Below are 17,639 nucleotides of genomic sequence, written 5' to 3' on the forward strand. Positions count from 1 at the left end.
TCCATAAATTAGTTTCAACTGAGGATCTCTAAGACCTTGCACCTACTGGTCCTATATACCCTGAAGGAGCTAAAAGCCTTTGTGAAGAAGTAAGCTGATTTTCTATTTTAAAATTCCTTTCTGGAATCATTAAAGCAATACAGAAGAAGATGTCTCATACAATAGTACGAAGGAGGCAAAGAGATCATCTCTAACACAGGGTCATCAAAGTCACACTCAAAGAAACTTTTTTAAGCTAGCTTCTGCCTCAGCAAAGCTTCTCTCCACTAATGATACTCACATGAACACCAGCGCTGGAGCACATGAAATACCTCATACACCCTAATTATTTATTTTCACAGTATACAAGTATAGCAGAGCACCTTGCTCTTCCCATTCTACAGAAGAAGACAACCACAAAATATTCCAGCTTAAAACATTTTCAGAGTATTTCTACATATTTTTACTCTTAACTTGCTTTTTGCCTGTTAATTTTAGTATTTAATTAAGTATCTTGCTGGTCTTGGGGTTAATCCTAGAAAGTTTTAAGTACACACACAGCTGCTCCTCCCCATACAGTTTTCTGGCAATGTATACAGTTGTAAATGTTTCAGAGACTGCATTTCTTATAATGATAGGCCTTTCAGATAAGGATGTGTGAGAATATAATAATAACCACAAAATTATTACAAAATGCATCTAATCAGACAAAATGAGTTTGTACTTGTACTTAAAAATTAAACCTACTTATTGACTCACTTCTACAAACAGGTTCTTATCCCTCCTCCCTCCACACACACAGGAGAGGGAATTATGCATGAAACAGTCAAGGCAAAACACAACTACCACCAAGTGTGTGAGATTACTCTCACAGTTTTATAATATTCAGTATTGTATGCTTTTTTCCCTGTTGATATTTCACACTGTCTAAATACAATTGCTTAAAAAATGTATTATTTGCAGTAAATAGTTTAGAAAGAAATTTATGCATTTTGGAAAAGGCTACTCAAGCAAAGTCCATCCTTTCCCACAAGGAACACTAAGACAAAGCTCAGACTTTTAGGGCATTTCAAAAGCATTAGCCTTTAAACCACACAGCAAGCTATGTGTCAAATGTGCAGTCATTCTCCATTCCTCAGGCTGTTTCTAAGAAATAGCTTAAGATTCTTCTCTGAAAAAAAGCCATGGATTTGCATTGCCTCCTGGATGAAATACCACTACCAAAAAAGTATGTGATGCCTGGAGCAGTGCCAGCACAGACCCAGCAGAGGACACAGCTCCTTCCATGTGCAGTCAGGGTCCTGCTCCCCTTACACGACTCCTTCATCCTCCATCAGACAGAGCAGCCTTTACTATCAGTTAATTCACATCAACATCATCCACAGCTTTTTTGGTTCCTAACACATGCTCCAAAAACCAAATAAAAGAGAGGTAGTGGTAGTTTTTCTACCAAATGCTCCCATCCATGTCTTCAGCTCTTGAACGTATTCTCAGTATACATAAGCATATACATTGTTGGACCAATTTTCCTGTGGTTTTCATCTTACATACATAGTAAATGTGATGCTCAGCTGTTTCTTTACCACCACAAGTGTCTCACACTTTGCCTGCACATCTAAATACTGCTCAGCAGCCATCTAGGTTATGCTGCTGCTGGAGCACCAGGCTGTGATGCTGCTTCCTGACGGGTGCACGCTGGCTTGCTCCGTTAGGTGAGGACACCGAGCAGTTGCTCAGTATTTTATTTTAAAATGCTGTACAAGCATTAACTAATCTGCCCAGTGCCCTGCGAGGGAGGTGAGTATAACTCTCTCCTATTTCACAGATGAAGAAACAGACAGTTTAAGTGATTTGCCCCAGGCCACGCCGCGCGGCAGCGGACAGCTGGGATTACCGTGCCTCTCCGGCCCCGTGTCCCCAGCCAGTCTGCTGGGCTGCTCACACCTCCCCTGCCACAGGAAAACCAGGGCTCCTTCCTGCCTGGCCAAAGCAGAGACCTTCCCTTGGTCAGGCTCCTCAGCAAAGAGGGGGTCCCCTGGAAAAAGGGTCACGCACCTAACTGCAGAGCAAGCTCAGGTCTCGTGTTTTGAACTTGCCACAGCACACTCCAAAAGCCTCCAACAGAACTCAGTGAATTTTGAAACATACAGCAACTAGAGAGGAACAAGTCACTACAAACTACAGGGGTTTTTATTAATTGAGACCCCCATAAAAATACTGGTAGGGTAAGAGAGGTTCCACAGTCTCCTCCTCTTACTACCCCGTGGTTTAAGCTTCTTAGAGCCTTTTAAGACGGATTGAACCAGAGGCTGTTGTCCAACTTTGTCACATCCAATAATCTGAGCAAAGTCTGACATGGCTTTCAGGTGAACCCGTGTAGTTCCTATTTACATGTCTCAGCTAAACCACTTGGAAAGATAGTTCAGTGCCACAGCCTCCCAGAACCTCTGGGACTGTTCTCCTGGACCACCAAAAGGAAAAGGTATTTCATATTTACAGGCAGCAAGATTTCTTTACATTTAGATCATTTTTTCCCAGGTCCTTTATTAGTCTGAAAGGGCTTGACTGGATTTCCTTATACCATTAGTCATTTCTAAGAAGCAGCCCTCTGCTCGCTACAAATACACTGGCAGAGGAAAAAAAATAATTGGGGAACACATTTCATATTGTTGAAATGAAGTCCAGCGAAGCCAGATTTTACACGACATGACAACGTACTAATGCCAAACTGACACAAATTCTCATCTATGCGTTTTGGCTTTAATGGGTTAATTAGCTTGGCTGGATACAAATTTTAATTATCTGAGTTTGACATTAATGTCCTTGGAGTGTTGTCTATAAGGATTTGGGGAATCATAGACATTATTTTAGTTACTTCTGGAAACTGTGTGTTACACTGGGATTTAAATAGTAAGAACAGACAAGAATAGTGAGAACAGGTTGATCTATTTTGAAAAGTCAGACTCTGTGAAACAGGACAAACTGAAATAAAGCTGAAGCCTAATGTACCTGGTCTTCAGGAGAGTCTCATGGATATAACATAGGAAATATCTCCTCTGAGGATAGGTGATAGCACAGAAATTTTAAGATTAAGTGTAACAAAGAATTCTGTATGCAGCTGAGATTTAGAGTAAAGATCTTCTTGGTGTCTAACACAGCTCCTCATGTAGAAGATAACCAATCTTAAACACAGTTATTTATACACAGAGTGTTGATACAGGCAGGGAACAACCACCTACCTCAGTTACTGACAGTGGCTCAGTTCCTCCAGTGAGAGGACCAGGAGTTACAACCTGAAGGCAGAACCTCAGTAGCTCATACTGTCACCATGGAAGTTATGAGTATTTTAAGTGCATTATTTTCTTACTTTATAGGGTCTGCATAAGTAGATCACTCACCTGAGGATTATTGAATGTATTTTCAATAAATATATATTTAATCAGCAACAGAATTTTTTGTAGCCAATACTTTTCCAGCAAACTATCACAGGTTACTTGAAACAAGTAAGAAAAAAGAAAGCAGTATCTACTAGAAGCTTTTCAAAACACCTTGTCTGTTCTTCTATTCTTTTCTGTTCATTTTTCTAGAAATGGATTTAAGAGTGAAAAGAGAATCCTGATGACATTTTGTAAATATGGATTTAAGCTCTCTTTTTGCTTGCAACAAGACATGTAAATTCATTCCTTATAAAAGCAATTGCACCAGTTCTTTAAAATGCAATCCAACCCTTTGTGCAGCAGCTTTTCACCCTTTAAAGACAATCTTCATTCTGTTTTCTATGTTCCCTTGGTACCAAAACCAAAGTCATTTGGATTTTCTTCTGTAAAAATTTGTACAGGCAATTTGGCTTTAGGAACACTAAGTAAATGCAATGCATTTCTCTTTTAGGTTCACACACCTATGTAATTGCTAGAATTATCTGAATACATTTAAATTCCTCCTAAATGAAGGAGGGTGGCATTCAGACAACTCCTCTGTTGCCCAGTAAGAATCATAAAAAAGGTAAGGGCTTATTTGAATCACAGTATGGAACTTACAGAAAGGAGTCTATTCTCCTTACTTTGTTCCAGTGTGTTCTGGTTAAAATACCCAGACTGTGGTCCTGTGAGAAGCCAAACACCTCCAGGGAACTGCAGAGCAAATTTAGAGCACTTAGCACTGCACTGAATCACCTCCTAACTGAACAAGGGTAAGGAAGCAACTGAGGGAGGTTATCAAACTAAGAAGTGATAATCACAAAAAATTGTAAAAAAAAAAGTTTAAAAGCACAGTGGAACAGAATTCTCTGCTGTGCAGAAAAAGAGCAGAAAAATGTTTTGGTTTTTTTTTTAACACAAAAAAGCAAAAGCTGGATCTTTTTGTAGCACTGCCTGCACTTTTTGTTCTCAACCCCAAAAATTGTGAGTAGACGAGTTAGTGTTACATTATTTAGAATATCAGGGAAGATATTTTTACCCTTGGATAAAACATTAAAACCTCTAAAGGCCTCACTCATTCACAGATGGGAAATGGAAAGCCTTCCTATCACGTGTTTTGGAGACAAAACCTTTTTTTCTGGAAATGCTGATAAGGAACAAATTCAAACTGGTCCTCATCCACCCGGATCATCTCATTAAAACAATGGTATCTTTTAAACCCTGTATCCTGAGCTATCGGTCAATTTTGATTGACACAAATATTTGTATTAGGGGTTACACACTGCAATTTACAATTGGGGACTATCACAATACTGTATGTTAATGTAATCAGTATTTTCATTTCATGAATTCATTTGCAGCATGACACTGCAAGGGTATTCTTACATATACTGAAGACACAATTGCTAAGTAGTTCAACAATTCTCCTTTAAGTGGGATTTTTTTTTTTTATCTGATAAATTTTTAACACAATAAAACCACTCCTCGTTCTGTGTGCATGCTTTAATTTCCCACCTTTTAAAATGTTTAGACACTTGGAATACCTAGCATACTGAATTAATCCACAAATATTTACAAGAAAAATCTATTTAATTTCTTTCTATAGTAACTACCACAGGGACTATTGTAATGAAAAATTTCCCATCTTAAAGAATTAATGCGATTACTGATATAGAGAAGAAATGTAATTTATATCATCACAAACACGTAAAAGATATAATCCCATATTCACAAAAAGAATCTTTATTCCCTCTTTGAATTCTGAGACAATACAGTCTTGCCTTGAGGAGAACAGAAATATTATGAAGTACCTTAAGCAAGATAATTGTAGGAGAAAAAAAGTACAATTGCATTATTGTTGTGCTAAACTGTGACATACTTAAAAAGCTAATTTCTTTTATTTTAATGGAATTTGGTGTGCATATCCTTTAATCTACTTCACTATTTCTTCACATTTTTACACACAAACACATGTGTGAAGTGTTTCCCATTATCTGTATTACCTGGTTTAACGAACTACAGTGAATTTAAAACAATTAAAAATGTACTTGGCAATTCTATAAACTTCAATCTATTTATTAACTATTATGGAACTAACTAAATACCCAGAATGTCACAAAAATGCACAGCAAATTAAAGACCTACTGCAACTCAAACATTATTCAAGGAGACATGATCAATATTTGATGAAAAAGTAACATTTGACATGAGTGACTGTCCCAAATTTTACCAAATACATTTCAACCAATCACAGTGCTGAACAATTTGCATCCAAATCAAAAGCTAAGCAAACAGAAATGTATCCCCAAAATAGGACTTTTTACAGCTATGTCAGCTAAAGTGCATTTAAAATTCAGTACAGTCACCCTTCAATTATTCCTTTCAATTAAATAAATTTTAACCAAGAAATTAATCTACTGTGGCTGGGCATTTCTCTATTCCACAGAAGCAAACATTTTTTCACTCATTCTCTTTTAAAAAGCAAATTTAACAAAACTACTAAGACAAAAAGGATGACCTAATTAGCACTAAGTAATATTTAAAGCTCTTATATATAGCACACTCTTATTGCTACCCCTAACTTCCATGGCTTTATCCTCAGTGATATTGTTTGATTTATCTGGCACTACTGCTGCTTAAGCATGCAAATTCACATCCTCCATTCTTGTATGCACTCAACATACACAGGAGGAGTCAAACTGTAAAGAAAATGTCCTGTGAGCTTTGATTCAATTACCTGTAAGGCACTGGGGTGCTCCAAGCCAGCAGGGACAGCCCTGGTGACCAGAGCTCTCCAACACACAGACCCACATGTGAGCCAAAGGCTAGAAGGAAAACTCCCAGAACCATCAAGGGAGAACATCCAGAACTGTTCTAGGAATCTCTTACCCCTTTCTACCTGACAGACAGTCCCCCTAGACAGCCTGAACCCTGAACAGATGCTTTCCCACTCCTCACCATTCAGCAGAGCAAGACACGAGAGACAACGTGCAATGAAAATGTCCTGTGTTTATTTCCTTACCCTAACTCCTGCTAAAGCACTGAATTACTAGGGCTGTACTAATTAAGTTTGTTTCAGTTATCTGAGCAGATCTGACCAGCTAAAAAACACCCATCTAAATTAAACAGAGTAATATTGGATAAAAAAATATAGGTCACTGAAGAAACAAACCATCAACAAATACAGGCAGGTTTATTTTAGCACGAGCTTCTCTTTGCTCTGTTCAGCCCCCAATTCCTATATATCAAAGCCTTTAAGTACACACTGGCCTTAAACACATGCTTAAAAAAGCTTTGCCCTGTTAGGACCTTGCCTGGCACGCAGGACACTGGGGACTGCTGGCAGTGTAATCCCCTGCAGTGAGCCTGCCCTCTTTTTCCAGTGTGTGTGACCTACTCTTGGAATTCATGTCCAAAACAACAAGATTATGTACAAAAATCAAATCCCATTGTGTCAGTGTGATGATAATGCCCAATGCACAGCACCCTGTGAACTATGCTCCCAAAAGGCCACTGAAAGCAGCAGTCACACCTGGGACAGTACCTGCAGTGCAATAAACACACAAAAGAGACTTTAAACTAACACTTTCCAAACATCAGTCCTGCAAATTTGTGCCACAAGCAGCCAATTCATATTACATAGCAATGGCCTACAGGTCTTACATATGTGTAGCTTTCTTCCTTAGAACAAACTAATAAAATCTCTAATATTCTCTAAGTTGCATTCGTTTAGCATGAAAATGGTTTAAAGAGTTTAAGTCAGTTGTATTTTTTAAGGGACAAGTGTATCTAGGAAAGAAGTAACCCTTTTTCAGGATCATATGTACTAATATGTTTTTTACCATCTAAAACTGAGAACAGTCCTTAAAAAAAAAGTTTTTAGTTAATACCAGTGTTTTGGAGCCTCCCACTGGCAGCCATCACACAGCTGAAGTGAACTATCAGCTGAATGGAGGGTTTATATCCAGCATCAATGACTATTTTGCTTTGAAAGAAATTAGTATTTCTGAGTTCATATTTTAAATGCAATTTAAAAGATCATAAAGAAAAGAATCCAGCATTTATTGTGTGTCTCCCAGCAGACTACTTAATGTTCAAACACCTACTATGCAAAGGTCAAATGATTTCACTGAATGTAACGGTGACAAAAGTATTCTGCAGCACTGAAAAAATATCAGATGATCAAAGAAAAAGATCTGGACCCGAGATCTCACAAGAGTCACAATAAATAATGTAGATTCAGTTCACTAAGAAAGAAAATTGCAAAGTTGTGTCAGGAGAACCAGATTAAGATAATAGGCAAAATACAAATTACATACTTTTGGCAATGCTCTTCATAAAGGAGTATTTTAAAGTAATACAGAAAATGAATTCTTATTAAAAAATCCTCAACTCTTTTTACATTCATACTGCCTGCACAGAATTGGAAAAAAAAGCTTATTCAGATGGGAAACCTCTAAGGTATTCTGCTGCAGGCAGCAACATGGATAGGTGCAGTCAAACAAAAATCCAGTGAAAATAGTTGTGCTAGTTGTAAGACACACAGAGCAAAGCTGCAGTGAGCACCCACTGAGGAATGGGACAGGTTACAGGTAAACCAGAATGAAAAATCAGCTCAAATGCTTGTCTGAAGCTAACAAAGGCTAACAGGCACCAATTTATTTTCCATTTTCTTGTGCTTTTTCTTCCTTGATATTTACATCAAATATTTTAGGTTCTCCTTCTATCAACCATAAACAAGTTCCAAAGTGCACCATGCATAGCTCTTGCTCTGGTCCTGGCTCTTCAAAGCCAAGATCTCAACAGCAGCTACAAAGAGCTGGAAACCAACCCAGGAATTGCCCATCTGCCCCTGTGGTGGGTTTCTATGTAACTGAATTTGGTGGTGATCAAATCAACTGCACTGGATCTGGGGAGATCCAGGAGATCCCTCCACACCACAGGAACATCAAGGGAAGGAGGTAGAAATGCAGCTGAGCAGCAAGTATAAAAACCAACAAGCAGGAGCAAAGTATGTGCAGAGGGAGAGAAAAAAATTGAAAACTACATGGTCAAAAAAAAAAAAAAAAAAACCAAAAACAACCAAAACACAGGACAAGGCAGCAAAGAAATAAGAAACAAAAAAAGGGAACAAAATATAGGGAATAAGGTAACTAAGAGCAAAAGCACAAGGCATTGAAAACTACATACATGGCCAAAAAAAAAAAAAAAAAAAAAAAAAAAAACCAAAAAAAACCAAACCACAGGACAAGGCAGCAAAGAAATAAGAAACGAGAAAAGGGAACAAAATATAGGGAATAAGGCAAGTAAGAGCAAAAGCACAAGGCAGTGTCCACTTCTCCTCTTTCTGGAAGAGAATATATTATTTTTTACATTAAAAAAAGTGAAAGGGGGTTTTGGTTTTTAGTTAGGTTTCTTTTCCTAATTAGACATATCAAATCATGTCTCAAGCAAGGATGAAAGATGAAGTGTTAAGCTAATATTACACCTGAATGGAACTTCTGTTTGTGAGCTCACAAAAAGAAAAAAAAGAACAGCGTAGATACCACTAATTTTATATATTAATACAAGGTAGATAATTTCAACTATTACATTATGTTCAGCAACATACATACGTTTTTTTCTGTGCTCAACCAGCTCAATGGCCTGCTTTGCTGAGCATTTGGAAAACCAGTTGTCCCCCAGCAGAACAGTGATCTCATTGGTGCGGACAAGCTTTCCTGGCATGAAGGCAAGAGGACCAAAAGGAACCTGTCAAAGACACACACATCACTAATGAAAATAAAACTCTGGCAGTCATACATGTCTTAAGTTCCTTTAAAAAGCAAAACACATATTTTAGAAAAATTAAAATTCTACAGCAGCTATTTAGTGAATAGCCCACCAAAAATATTCAAATTATCAGATCCATTTGAATTTATACTGTACTTAGAAAATCTGAAAACTTGAATTTCACCAGACAACTTGTTTTGTGACACAGAACTATAGTACAGTTGAATGCTCACCTGCAAAACAAAATAAATTCACTTCATATGAACATACAAACCTTGATAATACAAATTATTTGAGTTATATGCAGACTACATTAATTTCCTAATAAAAGCCAGATTAGCTTTGCTAAAATTTTTAACTATTTAAATTGGTATGATCAACTCAAAGATGAGCTGGTCTTCTCAGAATCTGTCTTGCTAATAGTAAGTACCCAGAAACTCCAGTGTGAAACACTGGGGCTCCCTGCAGGACCACAGACAGTGTTTAATCTCACTCTGCTGGGTCATTCACCACGCTGCAAACCTCAACCTTCCAGGGATGCTCCACAAGCAACTCTCACTCTCTAACTGCTCTCCAGGCACAAGAGATAAAAGCAGGACATTTCAGGCAGGAAATCACATTTCAGAACTTCACATCCTCTTTCTAAAATGTGAATCCTCTGTTTTAAAATACATTGCAACATCCAGGACACTGGTTTTATGATTTAAGACACCTTCTACTACTCAAATTTTACAGGCAGTGCTTGGGCAAGTCCTCTGGGTGAGGAGGAGCCTTGGCCACCCCTACCCCTGAACCTGCCCTGGCACTCTGACCCCCAGCCCACTGCCACCTGCCTGGCTGCCTGTGGGCTTCAATCGTGAAGAAATTCAGAAACCAAAATCAAACTGATCTAAAATGGAGGTGGCATAAAGTCCACATCCACATCAAGTCTCTCTCTTTTTGGGGTAAAAAGAGATCTGTCTCAGATTATTTGTATCAGCCTTTACTCCTTCCTCCTCAGCTCCTCAGCACAGCCACTTGCTTTCTCACTGTTTGTGCTGAAGCAGAGCACTTGGCCTAGTGGATCTGTTTCCTTGGAAAGCAATCTTCCCACTCTTCCATATCCAGGAGAGTCCCAGTGCTGGAAACAGCTCTCCAGCAGGCAGGACCCTGACACTAAGACCATGCAGAATGTGCTTTTCCTACATGTGTGCCCTCCCTGACTTGGTTTTAAAGTAGCCAACAGCATGAGTTGCCTGTTCACTCTTCCCCCAAAATGATGAAAGCAAAATTAAGCAAAATTAAAAGCATATGAAAATATTTGGCTAACAGGATAGGAACTGTTTCTATACATTTAAAGTAACAGATGTGAGTTAACATTGTTGCTTCAACTAAGAATAAGCACTATCTAGCTGTCTTTAAAAATAGGAGACTTTATGCTTTGAAACAACACAATCTCTATGTTTTACATCACGTGGCCACACATACACACATGAGAAATAGACTACACACAAAATCCAGAGCTGCATCACCAGCACAGCAAAGGGAAACCCTCCCTTTTCCCACATGGTGAAGTGTACTCCAACACTGCCTTACTAAAAACCCAACTCTGTATCTAAGCCAGGCTGCCAAGGAAGGCAGCAGTCAGGCACTGAGTGCTGAAATCAGCCACTCGGGTATGTGCAGTACCACTGCCCTGCCTTCAAGGATGTATCTTGAGTTGAACCTGAGAAAGGAAGAGGAAAAAAGAGAAAGAGAAGCCAATTTGTTTAAAATTTTAGTGAGTGCAAGCCAACAGAGCAAATTTTACACAGGGAGCTGTGCAGTTGTTAGGGAAGATTCAGAGCACCAGAAAAGATCGCTATGTCAATGGGAAGACTGGTGGAACGAAAATTAGCAGCACCTTTTTATGTAAAAATCAATGTTCTAGGGTTTATTTCCATGAATCAGGAAATACTACAGCCACTTGCTTCTCAGGAAATGACTAAGTACCATAATTCAGTCATAATTATCATTTTCTATACAATAGATTTACATATCAAACATGTCAGGTTTTGTGTTAAGCATTTATGTCATCAGCTTTCAGTTGTCAGTAACACTGTAATTTATAATGGATTTCAAAGAAAAGAGAAAGAAACAAAAGCAAAGGTTTAACTATTATCATAATAAATGTAACATTACTACTGGCAAACCTGACTAACCTCACCCCCAGTGCAGGCAGCCCAGGTTTTGACAGTTCTAGCCCATTTTCCTGTGTGACCTCTGCCAGGTACATACCATGACATCGTAGGACAACTTGTCAGGCAACGTCTGGAGTCGCTCCTGAAGAGCCTCATAATCACTCTCCACCTTCTTCCTGTTGACAAATTCAAGTTGGTTCAATTTCACAGCTAAAGTAAAGAGTTAATGGTTTTCTGCTAGTAACTCAAAAACACACCAAAAATACAGAAAAATTAACTGTTTTACTCTAACACATACAGCTGACAGATTAATAACTCATTTCTAAGAGACATGGGATGACAAACATAATAGCATGATTATTTTCTAATAATGTGTATTAAGATAGGTAAATGATTATTTTAGATTGTGCGTGTCTTGTTCAGAATTAGAATTTTTCATAGTGCAAAGAAGCAGTTCTTTCAATACAATTTGGAGTATCTCACTCTATGTTGAAGCCCAAGTTATAACACCATCAATATTTAGAAAAAGAACTGAAAATCCAGTTTATGCTTTGTTAGAGGCAAATTCTTCAAATACTCATTTGTAATACAGAGCTCATATATTGACCTTGGTTTGAACTGACATAAATGAGCAAAATTTTAATTAATTCTGATTTTCCCATGAACTTTGTATTCCTATCTAGAGTCAAAGCTCCTGAAAGATGGCTCAACCACCAGGAGTCTGTCACATCTTCAAGCATCCCTTCTGATACTTATCTAAATTGTAAATAAGGCTCATGCTACGTATTGCTACCCAGGAGAGAAATGGTTTGGTGAACTGGGACAAGGAATTCATTCCCATGGCAGACACCTGGCTTTTCATAGGACTTTACAAGAAACAGTGGTTCAGTGGCTGCAGGGATTTTACTGTGTGCAAAACAAGCAACTGCAGCCCCTCTAAAAAAAGCCTTTTTTTGTAAAGGCATTCTTAAATACTTAAATTTGTCTGGAAAAAGTCTTTTAATAGATGCTTGCCATTCTAAAGATGGTCAGAAATCAGCTCCTCCATGAAGTAGCTGGCATATAAATGTCAGGTTTGATGATATTGTTTACTTGTACTTCAAAACAATAAACATATATATGGTAGTAAATTCTGCAATAAAAGGCAACTGAAAGCACAGAGCAGCACACTTAACAACGCTGACCCAAGATGCAAATTACAGGTTTTCTGAGGATGATTCAGGAAAGCAATCTATAAATGTGCTGAAAAATGAATGTCATAGTTGATAACACAACTCTCAAAATATTACCATTGATTTTCTTAGATTCATAAGCAGAGTGAAATCTTTTTCAGCATTCATTTTGAAAAATTATCTCATACTCTTATATTTGACTCATTTGCTTCACAGTCGAACTCAGGTGTAACCACCCTACTTTATACCTATTTTAAGTTGTTGAACTTATCCTGAGAAAAAGAATTTAGGTTTTTATGCCACTTGGACATTAAAACCATATTCCACAGAACTGAATTACAAAAGACGCCTGCTGCTGCTTTGCTCTGACAGCACATTTCTCCCAGACATTTTAGGCAGGCCTTTCTGTCCATTGCCCACATAAGAGTGAAAACATAATTCACTTCCTTCAAAGAAGAAGGACAAACTCATGAATCTTAGCAAAATGTACTGAGATGTTTTGGGGGAGGAAGGAATATAATGAAAACTTGGTGTCAACAATAACAATCAATTACTTAATGCTATTTACAGAACCCAGCCTTCGCCCCCAGAGATCTGGATTTGAGAAATGGACTCCAAGCAGCCACTGAAAAACAAGGCCTGGCACATGTCTCAAATGCAGGACAGGACTCCATGGGAAGAGCCTGGCATGAAAATCCCCCATACACAGCAGGATTAAACATTTCCATCATTTCATAGCTGAAAGTCACTCAACATTTCTTCATCAACCTGAAAAGAAGACACTAAGGTCTGACTGCTGTGTGTTACTGAATAATCTGATCAGGGTTCAGGAGAAATCACTTGCCACAGTATCTGTGCTACTTTAGAAGCAAAGCATCCTGATTTTTGTACTGGGACAGCTGCCCTTTGCTGAGCAAACCTTCACCATGGCAATCTCTAAAAGTGGGGTCACATCCTCAACTGGGGTCATGCAGATAAAGAAAATTTAAACTGATCATTTTAAATAATTGGCCTCAAACAGCATTCCTTAAGGAAGGAATCTCTCTCTTCATGTACAGCTGATGCTTTCACAAGCACTGGGGTGGGCCAGTGCTACAGTCAGCCACAACAGGCAATGAAGAACCAAAGGGAACAGGGAGGAAGAATACTGGGACACCAGCTCTGAGCATGTCCCTAGAAGGGAAATGCATGTCTAGCTACTAATCCCATACCCAACCCATTATTGGATTTATGGCTTTAGAAATATACTTCAAAAAGTGCACTGAAAATGGAAAAGAAAATAATTTAATGGAAATATACTGAAGCTGAGCATTTTAAGACCTTATTGTTATTCACCCAATTCTATTTCACATCCTTCTGTGTCACTGACTACTTAAAAGGTCTTATATGAACACATTATTCAGCTGAAACAAGAGCACTCAGCTCTTGCACAATCATGATCTAAGAAAGAGTAGTAAATTTAAAAAAAATTAATAAATATTGTATGGATGCTATACAAGCTTCTTTTCTATATAAAAAAAATCAGTAAGTTATTTTTTTCATTAGAGGTTCTGTGGCCAAAACCCCTAAGTTCATGGGGTAATTGCCAGAGTTTACATAAAAGCAAACACAGGAGCAACTCCTCCTTCCATAGCCAACACTCCCAGGCCACTCCACAAACCTCAGCCATTATAAAAAGGAAAATAATGGTCACAATTTTCCAAACGCTCAAAAATCTGTTCAAATTTTGCAGCTTTCTGCCAAATAGTTTATTTCTGTAAAGCCCTGTCTCTGAGTGGAAGAATGCACATGCAGAATTTCAGATGGGAGCCAGCAGGCACAGACCCTGCAAAGCTCCTGAGAAAGTCATGAGCTGGAGATATTCCGCCTGCCTTCACCACAGCAACACCAGTAGGCACTTCAATATTTCCCTTATTGAAAATTAATGCAGCCTCTGAATTTTAAGCATAAATGAAACATATTAGTTTTAGATTATTTTTGCGAGCCAATAGTCAGAATTTAATATGATGATGTGTATAGATTGCCTTGATTTTTTTCCTCTTATCCAGCGCTTGCAGCCTATGTGCATTTAAAGTAAAAACATTTGATACACACTAAATATAAATTATTTGCTTGGAGATCTTTCAGGCATGAAGAAAAAGCCTCTTAAAATAAATTTAAAATATTATATGCTTGATGGTGTATAACCAAAGGTTTAATCTCACCACTAAAGGGGCAGTTGCTGTGATTTTGCAATAACCCTGCAGACAATAATCAAGACAGCTCCTGTTGTTCTCTCAGTAAAATCATGGTAAACACAGCATGGATATATTGTAATTTGATATCTGTAAGATCAACTGTTATATCTCACAGTAACTCATAATATAAGATTTCATTCACCATTAAATGTACATTTTCCTCAGATGCCATACAAAACTATTATTTACTAGGTATGTTTTCTATTAACCATAGATTGCCAACAGAGAAAAAAAATGCCCAGAGATCATTTTTTTTAATATAACAAACCATTTATTGTAAGTATTAAAAATGAAGCTTTAGCATGTACTTTACTGGGGGGGAGGTATCAGTGAAACATTACTTTCCACCTTGTTTCAGCACATAGAGGGGAGCAAGTGGAATTTCCCTCCTTGCTCCATACTCAGAAACTAACAATAATTCTACCCTGGGAGCACCTTTTCACCATTCAGGCAGATTAAGCATTCATCCAACAAGGTTACTTGGGTAAAAATGACAGATGAGATAGGTTTTTAAGGCAGAAGTATAAACACTGAGGCTCACTGTATTTGTAATTTAATTGTATCAGTGAGAAATAAATATATTTTAAGGAGAGTGCATTGCAACAATTCTGAGCTATCACTAACTATAATCCCCAAAACATGCTAGCAGGATTTGACTCCCATCAGAATAAACAGTAATACTTTACTAAAACATAACTAGGTTACTCATCAGTATTTTAGACATGTAGACTTTTTTTACTTACCAGTGCTGGATTTTTTCTTGGCAGCCAGTGACCACCTGTCATCAAAACAGATAACTACTCGTGAAAAAAACAAAGCTAAGCACACAGCTGCAATGTCAGTGCATCAGAAACCAGAACAGGAGCTTTACAGATTTGGTGCTGCCTCTATCCACATTTTTATTTGTCAGGGCAAAGGCGTGTGAATGGTCGTTCTTAAGCAGCACACACTTTATCACAGGCTAATGCAGAGTGATAACCACAGAAAAAAATTACAGCTTTTCACTTCTTATTTTGGTACAATACCTGCTCCATAACTATTACGTGACACACGATCTGAGATAAGTAGCAGTTTGTGCAATCTGCTGATTTCAGTGTTACATGTTTGCAGAATAAGAAAACAACATAAATTATAACAAGACATCAATGTAACTCCCATACTCAGTCATTAAAAAGCAAAACAAATGAATCCCACAACACCAAAAACATTTTTCCTCTATCAGTACATCAAAAAATGTCTCCACTGGCCACTTTAACTTGAGAAAGCCCAAATTAACTTTTTGCTGTGTAAATACATGGGTATTTGACACCAGGATGGGCTGCTGGTTTCTCTTCTTTCTGAGTGTCAAAAAAGGTATTTCATTTACTTCCTTATGCCACAGGCTTTCCCAAGAGATACAAAAGAATTTACAAAATAAATCACGTTGTTAAAATTAAATACTTTCATCTTTTTTAACTGCAATTTTTTAGACTATATATAGCAAACAGGCAGGATGCTGAAACCTGTGACCTTCTCTGCCACAATTACATGGAGATTTTGTCTTTCAAAACATATTCTGATCTCTGAATAATAGTTACCAAAAATACAACACAAACAATTTCATTCAATTATATGAAATGCAATGAAGCCATGAGGCAGTTAAATATGTCTAGACAGCTTCTCAATATAAGCATTTTCTAGAATTTTTTTTTACAAATTTCGTTTTTCCTATAGCCAAAATAATGCTAACATTCAAAAGCAATTAATGAGAAAATTTGCAGAGAAAACAATAACATACATTCAAGTACCACTGAAATCACTGGAGCAGATAATTCTTTTTTTTTTTTCCAAACAACAGAATGAAAGACTTTTTTTTTTTTCAGTTAGCATATGTGCAGCTTTTGCACAACAGATCTCAGACCCTGCACTTCCTACTCATGGAGAAGTAAGAAATGAGACTACTTTGTGAGCTAATAATTCTTTAAATAGAGCAAAGTTCTTAAATGAAAAGGATCACCTTTACATTTGTGGTTATGTTATTTCATAATCCATCAGGAAAGTCAGCCAGGTAGCTCATCCCACATAAGCCAAGTTTAAATTTATCATTTGCTTTAAACTCCTACAAATCAAATGCCTAACAAAATACGTTCCTTAATGTGCAAGGCAACTATTTTTAAGCTTGAGAGTAAATACACAGAGTTGTACAGAACATCAAGCCAGAAATCTATTCATACCATTAATAAGAAGCTCATTTTAAGTGTGAAGTTTCTGCAGGAGACATAAACTGTCTGGTAGCAAAGCTAAGGCACACTGGAGCCCCTCACTAACAAGTCGAGGAGTCCAAGCCTATTCTATCCACATCCTTCATCCTTGCACATTTGGCAGTGATTGTGAAGTACACAACACAATTTAGCATACAAAAATGTTTATGAAATCCTTTAAGAAAGTTTCAATTTAATTGCCCCATTACAGATGAAGATGGAAAAGACAGGAAGCTTTCCATTCCCAATACATGACTTTCCATGCATGAAGTGAGCTGAAAGCACAAAAAGAAAAGCCCTGCAAACCCTAAGAGCAGCATGTTCATTAACCTCTACATGATAATCCTTTCGTAGCTGCATATTAACTAGTTACATATTCATAATCATTTACATTATTTAGAGGACCTTCTATGAAAATTTTCAGGCTATATCCATTAGCCACAATGTTAAAGGTTGCAGAAGATAGTCTACTTAATGTTTCCAGGAAGCTTTTTTAATTAGTAAATATGTAAATTGGGCACATATGCTTTTTATGTTTTTAAGAAACAGTCCATCAGCAAAACAGCATAGGGGCATATGCTCTATCCATCACCCTTTATCCCCCTTAAAAAAAAAGAGAGAGAAATCAATAACAGCAATCAATTTTAATTTAATTCTTCTTCTT

At 37.5% G+C, this 17,639-nt stretch overlaps 1 protein-coding gene across 1 annotated transcript in view; it reads right to left on the reverse strand.

Moving 5' to 3' along the window:
- Positions 1-17,639, reverse strand: part of URI1 (URI1 prefoldin like chaperone) — a 41,574-nt gene that overhangs the window by 14,622 nt on the left and 9,313 nt on the right. Inside the window, exons 2-4 of the mRNA XM_039696392.1 lie at positions 15,479-15,513; positions 11,424-11,502; positions 9,011-9,146 (exon numbers count right to left, since the gene is read on the reverse strand). Coding sequence (XP_039552326.1) covers positions 9,011-9,146; positions 11,424-11,502; positions 15,479-15,513 — 250 coding nt within the window. The remainder of the gene's footprint in view (positions 1-9,010; positions 9,147-11,423; positions 11,503-15,478; positions 15,514-17,639) is intronic.

This window comes from Passer montanus, unplaced genomic scaffold (assembly GCF_014805655.1).
Source record: "Passer montanus isolate IOZ18808 unplaced genomic scaffold, ASM1480565v1 scaffold113, whole genome shotgun sequence".
Classification (NCBI taxonomy): Eukaryota; Metazoa; Chordata; class Aves; order Passeriformes; family Passeridae; genus Passer; species Passer montanus.